Here is a 13,199-nt window from a genome sequence, read left to right on the forward strand (position 1 = left end):
GCTCTGGAGAGTGGTATGTTTGTGGAGATGGGGTGGTCTCGGAAAAGCCCCATCACCCCTCACCATGGCTCCAACCAGGCAATGAATGATTGCCATCCCTCAGCCACCATGTACTATGCTGGCTGCACTGGACCTTTGCATTTCTACTACCTAAAGTTTCTTTGCCTGCGATGGGGGGTTGCCTACACTATGCTACACTCACCCCATCTTTCATCCCATGCTTTAGTACGGTGCATACAGGAGAGAACCCCTTCGGAATCCAGCCCCGCTGTGTTCTTACTCTTCTCTGGATGTAGGGACCTCCGTACAGGTTGCCAAAGTTATTGAATAAAAACGAGAGTGTCAGATACTTTATTGATACAGTGTCTTGTGTAAAGTAGACTGGCCTCGAATTTCCTGTGTAGCAGGTGGTGACCTAAAACTTGTGATTCTCCTGCCTCTATCTCCTGAGCACTGGAATCACAGGCGTGCGCCACCATGCCGGGGAGTTGGAGTGATTTACGTGGTTCTGGAAAGCGAACTTGGTGCATGCTAGGCAAGCTGAGCTACCTAGCCCAACAAGATTCCTTTCATTAAAAAAAAAAAATCCGAAAGTATCCTTCACGGACATATTCACGCAAACTTTTAAATGAACTGTTCACCTTAAGTTCCAATTAAGTCTGTATTGTACCTAGCTTTGGGACACTGACAGCTCTTTAGCTACATATACTTGATCCTAAAACACGGGCATATTTGATGTCTGCTCCGGTCAAGCATGCAGCTGATATCGAAGAATCTGTTTTCGCGTCCTTTTTACCCGGAGTCCGCGCACAGAGCCCAGGAAACTTCCGCAGAACTCCGCGCAGCTCCGAGCGCTCCCGACACCGCCAGGCGGGAGACCACGCCCTCCCCTCGCGAGAGCGCGCGCCTGCCCGGGAAGTCTGCCTGGCGGAAGTGGAGTGGCGGAAGCGACAGTTGCCATGGAGCTCGCGGAGGACTGGCTGGTGGAGTCTTTGCGCTTGTAAATCGGGCCGCGGGCTGGTGGGCAGTGGGAGCAGGCGTGGGCAGCAGGGACCCGGGTGTGGGCTCGCGGGCGGTGCCCAGACACGGCCGGGCGGAGGGTCCCGATCCCCCGCCTCTCGGCCCTTTTGTAAGCAAGTAACGTGACCAGATGCTCACTCGTGAAGGCTGGTTATGTTGCACCGGCCTCTAGGTTAACCCGAGCACAGGTTTTCCAATTGATTGTTCATCTCAACTTGGAGAAGTCAACTTTGCGGAACCCTGGGAGTTCCACAGATAAGAACCAAGGATCGGCGCCTGGTCCTGTTCACACAGGGAGTCAAATGCGGAAAAAAGTCCGAGTCCCGTATTTACCTGACTCCAGAGCCTGGATCCACTAATCCTGCAGTGATCTCAGAGTGCTTGGTCAGCTGCACAGTACCGTGCACCATGTGATGTTTATATCCCTGTCCTTGCAGGTACCAAGATTTCCATGCATTTGACCTCTCAGGAGCCACTCGAGTCCTTGAGTGGATTGGTGAAAAAGGTAATATACCTAGCCTGCCACTAAAGGAGACGGATTTCTGCCTCTTGGGCTGAGTTTTAAGGTCTCAGCCTTTAGAGAGACCCATCCAACTTCCATCCCCTGACACAAGGCTGCCCACTAATGAACGGGGAAGAAATTTATCCTTTGGGGGAATTTATAAGTGCAGCCATGATCCACGATGTTTCTAACAGCTTGTCATAGTTACTCTTTTGTTTCAGGAGTCTTTGTTGCTGGTTATGAAAGTCTGAAAAAGAATGAGATTCTTCATTTGATACTACCTCTCAGACTCTCTGTGAAGGAAAACCAGGTAACTTAAATAGAGAAACTGATTACCCACCAGGTACTGTGCCTGACAAGCTCTGGATCTGCCCTTAAAACCGAGCAGAAGGAGGCTCCTGTGCATAGGGATGAATGCTGAGGAAAGTCATGTGGTTCACAAGAGAGCTGCTACAGATAAAGGACACTCTTACTTTATCAAAAATAGATTTAGGGAGCTGGAGAGAGGATTCAGGGGTTGAGAGCACCCGCTGCTCTTCCAGACGACCTGCGTTGACTCCCAGCACCCGCCATGCAACTCACAGCCTTCTGTAACTCTTGACCCAGGGCATCCAGCACCCTCTTCTGGCCTCCAAGGGTACCAGGTGTGCATGTGGTACAGAGACATGCATGCAGGCAAAATACCCATACACATAAAATAAATAATTTTTTAAAATAGATATAGGGGCTTGAGAAGTCGCCCAGTAGTGTAGCACTCACACAGCATGAGCAAGGCCTCTGTTCAATCCTCACAGCGTCACACACGCGCACGAGGGTATAGGAGTTGGTAGAAACCATATAGATGGGAAAGATCACCTAGGATGTAGGTGTGGGATCTGAGGGTTAAGAGAAGACAGCAGGGACAGAACCTTAGGGAATGTATTTAAATGATACAAAGAAAGAATAGTTTCTGAAGTTGGAGGAAGAGAATGTGTGAGTGGTAGCTATGTAAGTATAGTTAGTGGCTACTGCTACTCCTAGCCAGCCAGGGCTACACAGGGAGACCTTCTCAAAACAGAAGAAGGAGGAGGAGGAGGAGGAGGAAGAGGAGGAGGAAAAGGAAAGTTTTTGCCCCATATGAGAGGGACAGGGGACAGGCTAGAAGGAGGCTTGGAGGTAGTCAGGAAGAAAAGGAACCTGGAATGTAGACATTTACAGACATCAGCCTGCCAAGGTCCGGCTGAGGAACTTTCATGGCCTCCTTCCCCAGTGCTCATCTGAAGTGTTCATTTGTAAAGCACGTGCTAGGGCTGGAGAGATGGCTTAGCAGTTAAGAGCACTGGTTGCCCTTCTAAAGGACCCAGGTTCAATTCCCAGAACCCACATGGTAGTCCACAACTGTCTGTAACTCCAGTTCCAGGGGATCTAGCACCCTCGCACAGGCAAAACCCCAATGTACATACAAAAATAAATCTTAAGGAAAAAAAGAAAGAAAAGCAGGTGCTATGCTGAGTGGTGGTGACACACGCCTTTAATCCTAGCACCCCAGAGGCAGAGGCAGGTGGATCTCAGTGAGTTTGAGGCCAGCTTGGTCTACAGAGTTAGTTCTAGGACAGCCAAGGCTACACAGAGAAACCCTGTCTCAACAATACACAACAAAACAGAAAAGAAGAAAGAAGAAAAAATCAGATGCTGTCTGATTTCTCCCCACCCATTTGTATTTTAGGGTTTATTCCCAGAGAGAGATTTCAAAGTGCGCCATGGAGGATTTTCAGACAGATCTGTCTTTGACCTAAAGCACGTGCCAGATACCAGGTATGGCCAGTCTGTGTCTCAGACCTTCCATTCTTTGGGGATGCCGGGAAATGCTCTCGGTGTCCTGTCTTCTTACCACCGTGCCCACGTCTCAGTCTCTAGACATAGGTGGGCGCACATGGGCCTGGGGCACATGTAGATTTAGCATGTGAAGAAACCATTAGCTTAGCAGCCATTTTGACTGGTGGAGCCAACAGGTCTCTGGAGTTGCTCCAGGGGCGAATACAGAGTGGAAAGTACTCTGAAGCTTCTCAGAGCGGTCTCAGTCAAGGGTATGTGTTCAGGCTCCCCACTTGTGTCCTTTCTAGGTGAATCATGACCTGTGGAAGCCTGGGCTCAGTCTGTGGCTCTGAGTTGTGATCCTGTCCCTAAAGCAGGGTGAGCCTGCTCGTCTGTTGAATGAGGGCAGCTGGTTCTAGGGATCTTGAGTGGGCTGGAGGGGAAAGGCTGCCAGGGTGAGGGTGAGCTTCCCTCTGTCTGGACTGATCTTCTGTCTCTCTGGAACAGGTTGCTGGTGACCAGTGGCCTTCCAGGGTGTTCCTTACAGGTGTGGCAAATTGGAGAGGACAGTGGTGAGTGACGTTCACTTGGTGGGAACTGAGGTTTTAGGAAACGACTCATACTCCCGTCCCTTATGCTGAGCCAGTAAAGAAGCACTTAGGGAGGGGACGGGGCAGCACCGTTTCTGTCGGCTTCTGTACCGCAAAGGTGAGTTCGTATCCACAGTGTGGCAGCAGGCCGAAATGCTACAGCTTCTCTGAACTTCCTGCAGGACTTGAGTTTACCAACCCAGCTGCTGGCAGAACACAGCGAGCTGGGGCCTCTCAGCTGGGCAGGGGCAGAGGAAGTGCTGAGCTAGGGCCACCCAGGAGCACTCGGCTCGAGGAAAGAAGAGGAGAAGACTTCGAAGAGGTCCCTCTTTTTACAGTGCGCTAGTTCTGGGGAAGGAGAATACCAAGTGAGCAGGACCGCCCCCCCCCCCCCAGCAGTCTGCCCAGAGGTCACACTACTTCCCAAGGGGCACAGAGAAGGATCAGGAAGTTCCCGTGTGGGGAATAGCACTGGGACTGCAGGTCCCTGTCAGGCAGGTACCAGAGCATGTATCCCTTTAGCCTGATCCAGCCATTCATTCCATCCCCCTGTGGGAGGCCAGCTCCCACTGTTTCCCCAGGGTACTCTTGAGGAGAGAGGGATAAGAAACGTCAGATAGAAATACAGTGTGGAGAGAAACACAGGATAGCTTCGGGAGGGCCTGGATCAACATCCACCGGCCCCTTCGGTCTCTTCTAAAGGGCTTTTTTATAGGAATGCCAAGGGGTGGAGCAAAAGACCTCCCCCCAGCACAGCCAAGTACAGACCCTTCCAGTCACCTGGTAACCACAAATGTGGTCAGTCCATCCCTCTATAAAGTCCTGCTGGGTAAAGCAAGCTCAGATCTCACTAGATCTCTGTGGGCCTCCACACCCCCCTCCAGTGAGAGGCACCTCACAGCAGGAAGTGGGCCACCCCACGCTGTGGCAAAGCTCTCCCACAGTCAGCACAGTGTCCTACTTCTCCCAGGCCCCGCCACACAGGGGCGCTGTTGAGCTCATCCCTCACCTGTGCGCCTCCTGTCTCCTGTCTGGTCCTTCCCATTCCTATGTTGCTTTCCTACACATGTGTGTGGTAGGGTTTGATGCTGCTGCTGTTTAATGATTTTATTGAGGTATGTTTTACCTACCAGTCAAGTGTACAGGTCAATGACTTTTAGAGGAAATCTGCCAAGTTTTACAGCCGTCATAATAAATCAGTGTTAGAACACTTTTATTACTCCCAGTAAGATCTGTTAGCCATTGCTGTTAATCTTGCTCCTGCACCCTGCTGCAGACAGTCATTAACATATTTCTCTATAGGAGATTTGCCTGTTCTGAAAAAGTCTTGTCAGTGGAACCTTTCATGTATTCTTTTGTATCTGGCCTCTGTCCCTTAGCATATGCTTCTTAAGACTGTCCATGTTATAGCGTCCATAGATGATTTTTTTTTTCTAAGAAAGAGTTTCTCTGTGTATCTTTGGAGCCTGTCCTGGAACTCACTCTGTAGACCAGGCTGGCCTCGAACTCACAGAGATCCACCTGCCTTTGCCTCCTGAGTACTGGAATTAAAGGTGTGCACCACCACTGCCCAGCAAGAGGCTGGATTCTGGTTTTATGTATATATACATTTATTATGGTACTGGATGGAGAGGGAATTCCAGGCCTCAGATAAGCCAGGCAAGTGATTTGATGTTGAATTATATTCCAGCCCCTCCTGAATCTTGGAAACGGTCTCCCTTCCCACAGTGGAGAGCCCTCCTCTAGTTCAGAGCAGCTCATCTGGGGAGAGTTGGTTTCAGGCTCCTTGGTGTCAGCACAGGGGAGTGTGGCCCAGGAGAGCCAGGCAGCCTCTACTAAAGTGGCCTCGGTGCAGCCTTTTGGTGCTCCCTAGAGACCGGCTGTAGCCCTGCAGCTCAGCTGTGGTGTCTGCTGCGAGCGCGCAGTTCCTGTGTTGAGAAATCTAGATGAAGTGCCCTGAGGGTGCCGTGGCCCTGGGGGCCCAGGAGACTCTGCTCATGGTGCAGGGGACTGTCAGGAAGGCGCATGCTGCCACACATTCTCCTTCAGCCACTAGTGCCCTTCTCATACCATCCACTCACTGTTGAGACCAAGCCCGTTCTTTCCAACTGGAGACGCACACGGATCTTCATACAGTGTGGGTATGAAGTAGTTCTTTTTTGGAGAAAGAAAACACAAAGCATAAAACAAGAATTTCTCTTTTAAGTAGTTTGTGCAGCAACTGACTTGTCCCAAACTGTGACAGGTGACATCAAGAGAAGCACCAATGAATCCCGGCACTCGGGAGGCAGAGACAGGTGGAGCTCTGTGAGTTTGAGGCCAGCCTGGGCTACAGAGTGAGACCTATTTCCAAAAAGTTTTTTAAAAAAAAAGCATCAAATAATGTAGAATGCAGAGACTAGAAACAGCCAGCTAATGGAACAGCCCGAGGCTGAGACAAAGCAAAACTAGAGATGAGAACCAGACAGAAATTAAAATAATGTGTTTCCATTCCAGCACTAGGAGATGGAGGCAAGAAAATCAAGAGTTTGAGGCCAGCCTGGGCTAGCAGGACGCTGCCTCAAAAAAAAAAGGTCCAGCAAGATGGCTCAGCGGGTAAAGGCACTTGCTGCCAAGCCTGACCATCTGGCAATCTAAATCCAATCCCAGGACCACACAGTGGAACGAAAAATCTGATACCTGCACGTTGTTCTCTGACCTCCACACATGCACGCAGATACAATAATAAAGCAGATATTTAAAAATGAAAGTACATCTTTCAAGTTTGTGTAAGAGGTGGTCCTTCCTGTTTTCCCGTCTTCATCAGCAACATCTGCAGCGCCGCCGTGAGCCGCCAGACTGGCGGGCTGTGGGAGCTCATAGCATATTTTGGAAGAAGCTGTACTGGTTCCTGAACTCAGAACTTGTTACTTTTCTCTAGAGATGTAACTGACCTCGGCAGCATGCTCTTCCCTCTATCTCCTCTCCGACAAACACGTCAGACCTGTGTGGTTTCAAAATGGCTGCAATGACTCATTGTCTCCCATTTGCAGAAATAGTTCATAAGACAAATTATGAAGACGTGAAAGTGATTTGGCAGGTTCAAGAATGTGAGCAAAACCCTGAGTGCTTTTGTCTCAGCGCTGTCTCGCAGCCCTTAGCGCCCTCTCTCCCTCATCTTCTAAATGTCGGGGTTCTGGCCCACCCTCACTGACACTCTGCACTCTGGCCTCTTCCCTTTGCTCAGATGTCATTGAAGCTGTCAGTACTGTTGATGTGCAGAACAGAGAGGAGAGTCAGTGGCCTCGAATGTCCGTCTTCTCCTCTGGGGCACCTGGAATCCTCCACGGGGCGCGGCTCAGTGGCCTGAGGACTGTGGACTTGGAATCCCAGAAGATCACATATAGCTCAGGTACTGCCACAGTGCGCCCCCTGCTGGCTCCTCCAGCCTGCTCTGTCCCTTATCCCGGCTCAGCCCAGAGACATCCTCCAGCCTCTGCCGGATGCTGGGGGAACCTGGGGCATGCAGTGCAACCCTGGCCTCCGGGCCCAGCACCCCCCCCACTGGAGCAGACTGGCAAGATGAAGGAAAGGTGTAACTTGACATATTCTGTCTAGGCCTTGCCCAGCCCGCCAGCCCTGCCACATTGCCAGACCCACCCAACCCCAGCACCTTTTCTTACCCCTGTCTCCTAGGTACCAGTGATAGTGAGTCGTTGAGCAGCCTTCAGGTCCTAGACGCGGACACCTTTGCTTTCTGTGGCACCTCAGGTCGGCTGGGGCTTGTGGACACCCGCCAGAAGTGGGTGCCACTGGAGACTCCGAACCCCAGCCCTGGCTCTAGTGGAGAGAGATGGTGTGCAGAAGTTAGGAACGGAGGCCAAGGCCCTGGGCCCTGCATCGCCAGTCTTGGCTCAGATGGGCAGCTCCGTCTCCTTGACCCCCGGAATCTCTGTCATCCTGTGAGCTCAGCCCAGTGCCCAGTGTCCAAACCGAGCCCTGACCCAGAGCTGCTGCGAGTGACTTGGGCTCCAGGCCTGGACAACTGCTTGGCTATTTCAGGTACTGTTGGGAAAGATGTGTCTGTTCCGCCACTGCTCTCTCCCCATACGTAACTCAGCTGCAGAAGTTCAGGTTGCCTGCCAGGAGCACCACTTTGGTTTCTGGACTCCTCAAAGGCGCATCACTCCTCCACCCTGGCCCTGAATTTGCACCAATTGGCAGTGGGCCTTATAAGCCTAGCAGAGGTTCAAGTGTGTTGAGAGAATTGTAGACAGTACAATCTGGACCAGCCAGAGATGTTGGTTGTTTTTTACTCTTTTGCTCTTTACTCTTTTGGGGGGCCCACCACCCAGCTCCTAAATCATTATACACAGAGGGTTATTCTTAATTATAAATGTCTGGCCTTAGCTTGGCTTGTTTCTTGCCAGCTTTTCTTAACTTTAAATTATTCCGTCTACCTTTTGCTTTTAGGCGTTTTCCTTTTCTTACTTCTGGAATCTTATTTTCATTCTTACTTCCGTGGCTGCCTGTGTAGCTGGGTGGCTGGTCCCAACGTCCTGCTCTCCTTCTTTGCTCTTTCTTCTTTTCTCCCACATTTCTCCTCATATTTATTCTCTCGGCCAGTCCTGCCTATCCTTTCTCCTGCCTTGCTATTGGCTGTTCAGCTCTTTATTAGACCAATCAGGTGTTTTAGGCAGGCAAAGTAACACAGCTTCACAGAGTTAAACAAATACAACATAAAAGAATACAACACATCTTTGCATCATTAAACAAATGCTCCACAGCATAAACAAATGTAACACATCTTCAACAAATATTCTACAGCACAAAGGCTGCATCAGAAAGGCAACAGCATCACATTGAGCTGCTTGTCTGCTTGTATTTTTTAACTAGCCTCAACAGCAGGCTCCTGAAGCCTGGGGTTTCTCATTGTGAGGGTGAGTTCAATGGGGCCTTGTAGAAGCCACTGAGAAAGGTCTGTTGACAGAAAAAAGGGGAAGTTCCAGGATCCAGAAAGAGCAGAAGAAACACAGTGTGCCAGAGAGAACAGGAAACCGCAACATGGGATAGGGACAGATGGACCTCAGCAGATGGTCAAGAAGGCCAACACTAAAGACGAGACAAGGCTGTCTGCTGAGGACCTGGAGGTGGAGGGATTGGAATTTGGAGCAAATTGAAAAGGGTTGAAAGTTTCTCCTGCCTCCATTTCCTGTGGAGATATTGTTACGAGAATTAAAGATGACACATGTTGAAGTTGGGGGCATAACTCAGTAAAGCTTGCCATGCAAGCTTGAGGATCTGAGTTTATCCCCAGAATAGAATCCATGTAAACCTGGACATTGCTAAGTGTGGGGACCAGACTTGGAAGACAGAGGAGGTGGTTCCTGGTCAGCCAGGGCTACATAGTGAGACTCTGTCTCACAGAGAGAGAGAGAGACAGAGAGGAAGCGGGGTAAAGGTGGGGAAAAGCTGGATGTGGTAGTATGTTCTTATAATTCTAGCACCAGGGAGACAGAGATGGGTAGATTTCTAGGGCTCATTGGCTGGCCAGCCTAGCCAAATTGGTGAGTTCCAGGCCAATGAAAGGACCCTATGACAAAAACTACGGTGGAATATGCCTGAAAAATGATACTTAAGGTTCACCTCGCTGACCTCCACATACACAGACACACGTGCACATATACACACGTACACATACACACAGACACATACACACAGACACACTGACATGCACTTACGCACACATGCATACACTCATGCACCCACACACACAGTGCGTTCCCCTCAGGCCTAGCTATGTGATACATACTCTGGCTGGGTGATAGGTATTCACAGATGCTCACGGAGACATCCCCCACTGGTGCAGGCCGAGCTTTCTCCGTGGGTGGCCACTGAGTGTCTTGTGACAGAGGAAGTTGTCCAGGAAAGTGGGGCATGTAGGGTCACTCCTCTCTTTTCTGTGTTCTTCTCCAGGCTTTGATGGGACAGTGCAGATCTATGATGTCACATCATGGGATGGAAAGAAAGGCCAAGTGGAACCTCTTTTCACTCACAAAGGCCACATCTTCCTGGACGGAAATGAGGTTGACTCTGCTCCTCTGGTCACCACCCATACCTGGCACCCTTGCAAACCCAGAACGTTGTTATCAGCGGCAAGTGATGCCTCTCTGCATGTGTGGGACTGGGTGGACCTCCAGACTTCCTGTTGACACCAGCAGTTCCCTCCTGGGCCTCTGAGAAGAGGGGGAGTTGCTTGCGTGGCAAGGACGCTGATGGAGGACTCTGAGTGACCACAGGTCTACCACAGCTGTGGCTTCAGGCCAGTTAGCCTGCCCTTCTGTCCCTTTTTCCCATCTGTAAAATGAAGGTGGTAGTAACTGCCACCCAGGCACGTCACAGGTCAAGTCTCCGAGATAGTTGGTGGGCGTGTGGTACAGCACTGGCTGGAAGCGGCTGGTGGCTCAGGAGCCCACCTCTCCAAGTGTGAAGTGGCGGTGCTGTTCCTGTCCTTCACAGCCTTGGGGTGAGAGGAGAGCTGGAGTGTGAGTGTGGGTATGAACTTTTTCACAGAAGGAAACAATGTCTAAGGGCCAATAAACATTGAAGAAAAATGGTAACAAGCCAATAGCTGTTCATTCATTTAGTTAGTTAGTTTTTGGACAGGGGAGTGAACCCAGGGCCTGCTGTACTGAGTTCTGTCCTAACCTCTTCATTTCTTTTGAGTTTTTCCTGGGGTGTGTGTGTGGGGGGGGGTCTGTGTGTTGGTGTGTCTCTGTGCACGCCTATGAGTGTGGGCACTAGTCAGTGCTGGCAAGGTGGGTTCATGGTGAGTCCTCTTTGCTTGGCTAAAGGATACATGCTGCTTTCTGTGTGCACTGTGACCTCTGTGCATGTTGGTGGAATGGAGTGAGCTCTGCCTTCCTCCCTGTTGGATAAGAGGCCTGTCGTTGTCAGTGTTCTGTGGCTGTGAAGAGACACCATGACCATGGCAACTCTTACAAAGAAAAACATTGGGGCTGGTTTACAGTTTCAGAGGCCTAGTCCATTATCATCATGGTGGGAAGCATGGTGCCAGAGAGGTAGCTGAGAGTTCTACATCTGGATCCACCAGCAACAGGAAGAGAGAGTAACACTGGGCCTGGCTTAAGCTTCTGAAACCTCAAAGCTCCACCCCCTGTGACACACTTCCTCCAACAAGGCCACACCTACTCCAACAAGGCCATACCCCCAATAATGTCACTTCCTAATAGTCTGTGGTGACCATTTTCATTCAAACTACCATAGATCCCATCCTTATGACCTTATTTAACCTTAATTCCTAGACCCCAACTCCAAATATCACACTGGGAATTGGGGCTTCAGTGTATGAATGGGTAAGGGGTACACACTTTCTTTGGTAGCACTTAAATATTTGGGAATAAGAAAAACATTGGGAGGCAGAGGCAGGCAGATCTCAGTGAGTTTGAGGCCAGCCTGGTCTACAGAACTAGTTCTAGGACAGCCAGGACTGTTACACAGAGAAACTCTGTCTCAAAAAACCAAAAAAAAGAAAGAAAGAAAGAAAAAACAACCTAACAATGTTTTAAAGTAAATTTTATTTATTGTTTTTGAGACACGGACTCAGTGTGTAAAAGCTCAGGCTGCCCTTGAACATGTGGGCTCCTTTCTCAGCCTCCTGAGGCCATTCCCAGCAGGTGTGGACACATGTAGATTCTCTTCTCTTTAATACAAGGCTGAGAGCCCAGGTGCCCTCCCTCCCTGAGTAGCTAGGAGACCGGCGTGTGCCACCAGGACCAGTGTGGAAATGAGGTCTTTGGTTATTTACAGTGAAGTTGATAGAGGTTTCGTCGTGGAGAGCTCTGAGGGTTGCAGTCTCACGACATGATGTTCATGCTCAGAGTTTCGGAAGCTTTCTCATCCCCGCCCCTCCTGGAGCTCATTCTGGATCTCTGCTCCCCACTCTGCTCAGTGGTGTCACGCTGATAGCTTGAAATTGGCCGTGGTGGGAGTATTGACATCTCAGAAACTTGGCAAATGTTACAAAGCAGGGCTCTTGTTTCCCCCAGAGAGTGGGACTACCAGAAGCCACTAGCTAGGTTATAGTGTTTCACTCAGTGAGAGCAGTGAGTAATTTCGAAAATCGGAGAGTGATGTGTGATCTAGAAGGTGCTTTGCTCAGATGTATCAGTCAGGGGCAGGCCAGGAAGACCAAACCCACACCGGGGAATTGAACTGAATGGAACAGTGCACAGGAAGCAGAGGAAGGGGAGGCTTGCAGAGGTAAACAGCATAGCACGTCTCGAGGCAGCAGACTTCCAGGTAGGGACTGTGCAGTGTTCTTGTGTGGCCAGAGCCTGGATGATGGAGCAGAGGCTGTCCCAGGGGCTCTGGACACACAGAGATGGCTGGCTACCACAGAAGTACAGTGGCAGAATGGGTCGGTCAAAAGAAAGGTTCACGGAGGTAATACAAATTTCCCTTCAGATGAGCTGCATTGGGAAAGGCAACTTCACCCCACAGGCGGCTGTGAAGGGGAAGCATTAGCAGAAAGAGAAGGCCAGCCTAATGGGCCTTAAAGGGAGCCAGAACCTTCCCTTCAAGTCCTGGGACATTAGCGTTAGGACACTGTCTGTAGACAGCCAGGGGAGTTCCTGACTCTCGGAGATCTCTCTCTCTCTCTCTCTCTCTCTCTCTCTCTCTCTCTCTCTCTCTCTCTCTCTCTCTCTCTCTCTCGTGTGTGGGGGGTGTTAGTTCCATACCATGTGACCTAGCCTAGCCTGGCCTATGTGCCAGATGTCAGGAAAACCCTGACAAAGGCTAGTTAGAATCCAGTGTTGTCCTTGGTCTAGGGAGAGGGGGTGGGGCTAGGCCAGCTCACAGCTTCAGGTGGAAAGGAGATGAAAGGTTACAACATGCTTGTTTTTAAATTTTTCAAGACAGGGTTTCTCTTGTAGCCCTGGCTGTCCTGGAACTCACTCTGTAGACCGGGCTGGCCTTGAACTCAGAGATGCGCCACTACTGCCCAGTGCACAGGCTTGCTTTCCTTTCCACTCTCCCAGAAGCCTTGAGAGGGCGTGGCTGGATGTGGGGGATGAGAAAGAGGCCGCGGTGGAGAAGGTGATGCTCTAGACCCAGTTTCTCTCACTTAGCCTTCTCCGAACATTTCTGAATGCCACACACCACACTGGGCGCTAGGATGAGATCCTGAACTGCATAACCCAGGGCCTCCCCAGGGAAGGGAGCAGACGTCCTGACAGCGTGGGTGAGCTGCCCACTTGTGCTTGGCGAGAGCACGTTCACACAGGGAAGGC

At 50.5% G+C, this 13,199-nt stretch overlaps 1 protein-coding gene across 1 annotated transcript; it reads left to right on the plus strand.

Moving 5' to 3' along the window:
* Positions 1-931: 931 nt before the first annotated feature.
* Wdr73 (WD repeat domain 73) lies at positions 932-10,498 on the plus strand. The gene is made up of 8 exons (XM_052760027.1): positions 932-1,000; positions 1,458-1,525; positions 1,744-1,832; positions 3,228-3,316; positions 3,824-3,888; positions 7,133-7,297; positions 7,582-7,947; positions 9,862-10,498. Exons 1-8 carry the CDS (start codon positions 960-962, stop codon positions 10,095-10,097), a joined length of 1,119 nt encoding a protein of 372 aa, XP_052615987.1. The 5' UTR covers positions 932-959; the 3' UTR covers positions 10,098-10,498.
* Positions 10,499-13,199: the final 2,701 nt, after the last annotated feature.

This window comes from Peromyscus californicus, unplaced genomic scaffold (genome assembly GCF_007827085.1).
Source record: "Peromyscus californicus insignis strain IS unplaced genomic scaffold, ASM782708v3 Scaffold_4__1_contigs__length_199733344, whole genome shotgun sequence".
NCBI classification, from domain to species: Eukaryota; Metazoa; Chordata; class Mammalia; order Rodentia; family Cricetidae; genus Peromyscus; species Peromyscus californicus.

Bases quoted from the DNA above. Each gene is read 5' to 3' on its own strand.
- Wdr73 (XM_052760027.1), top strand. From the start codon at position 960: ATGGAGCTCGCGGAGGACTGGCTGGTGGAGTCTTTGCGCTT. The intron at 1,526-1,743 runs GTAATATACCTA...CTTTTGTTTCAG, and splicing joins TGAGTGGATTGGTGAAAAAG to GAGTCTTTGTTGCTGGTTAT. The intron at 7,298-7,581 runs GTACTGCCACAG...CCTGTCTCCTAG, and splicing joins GAAGATCACATATAGCTCAG to GTACCAGTGATAGTGAGTCG.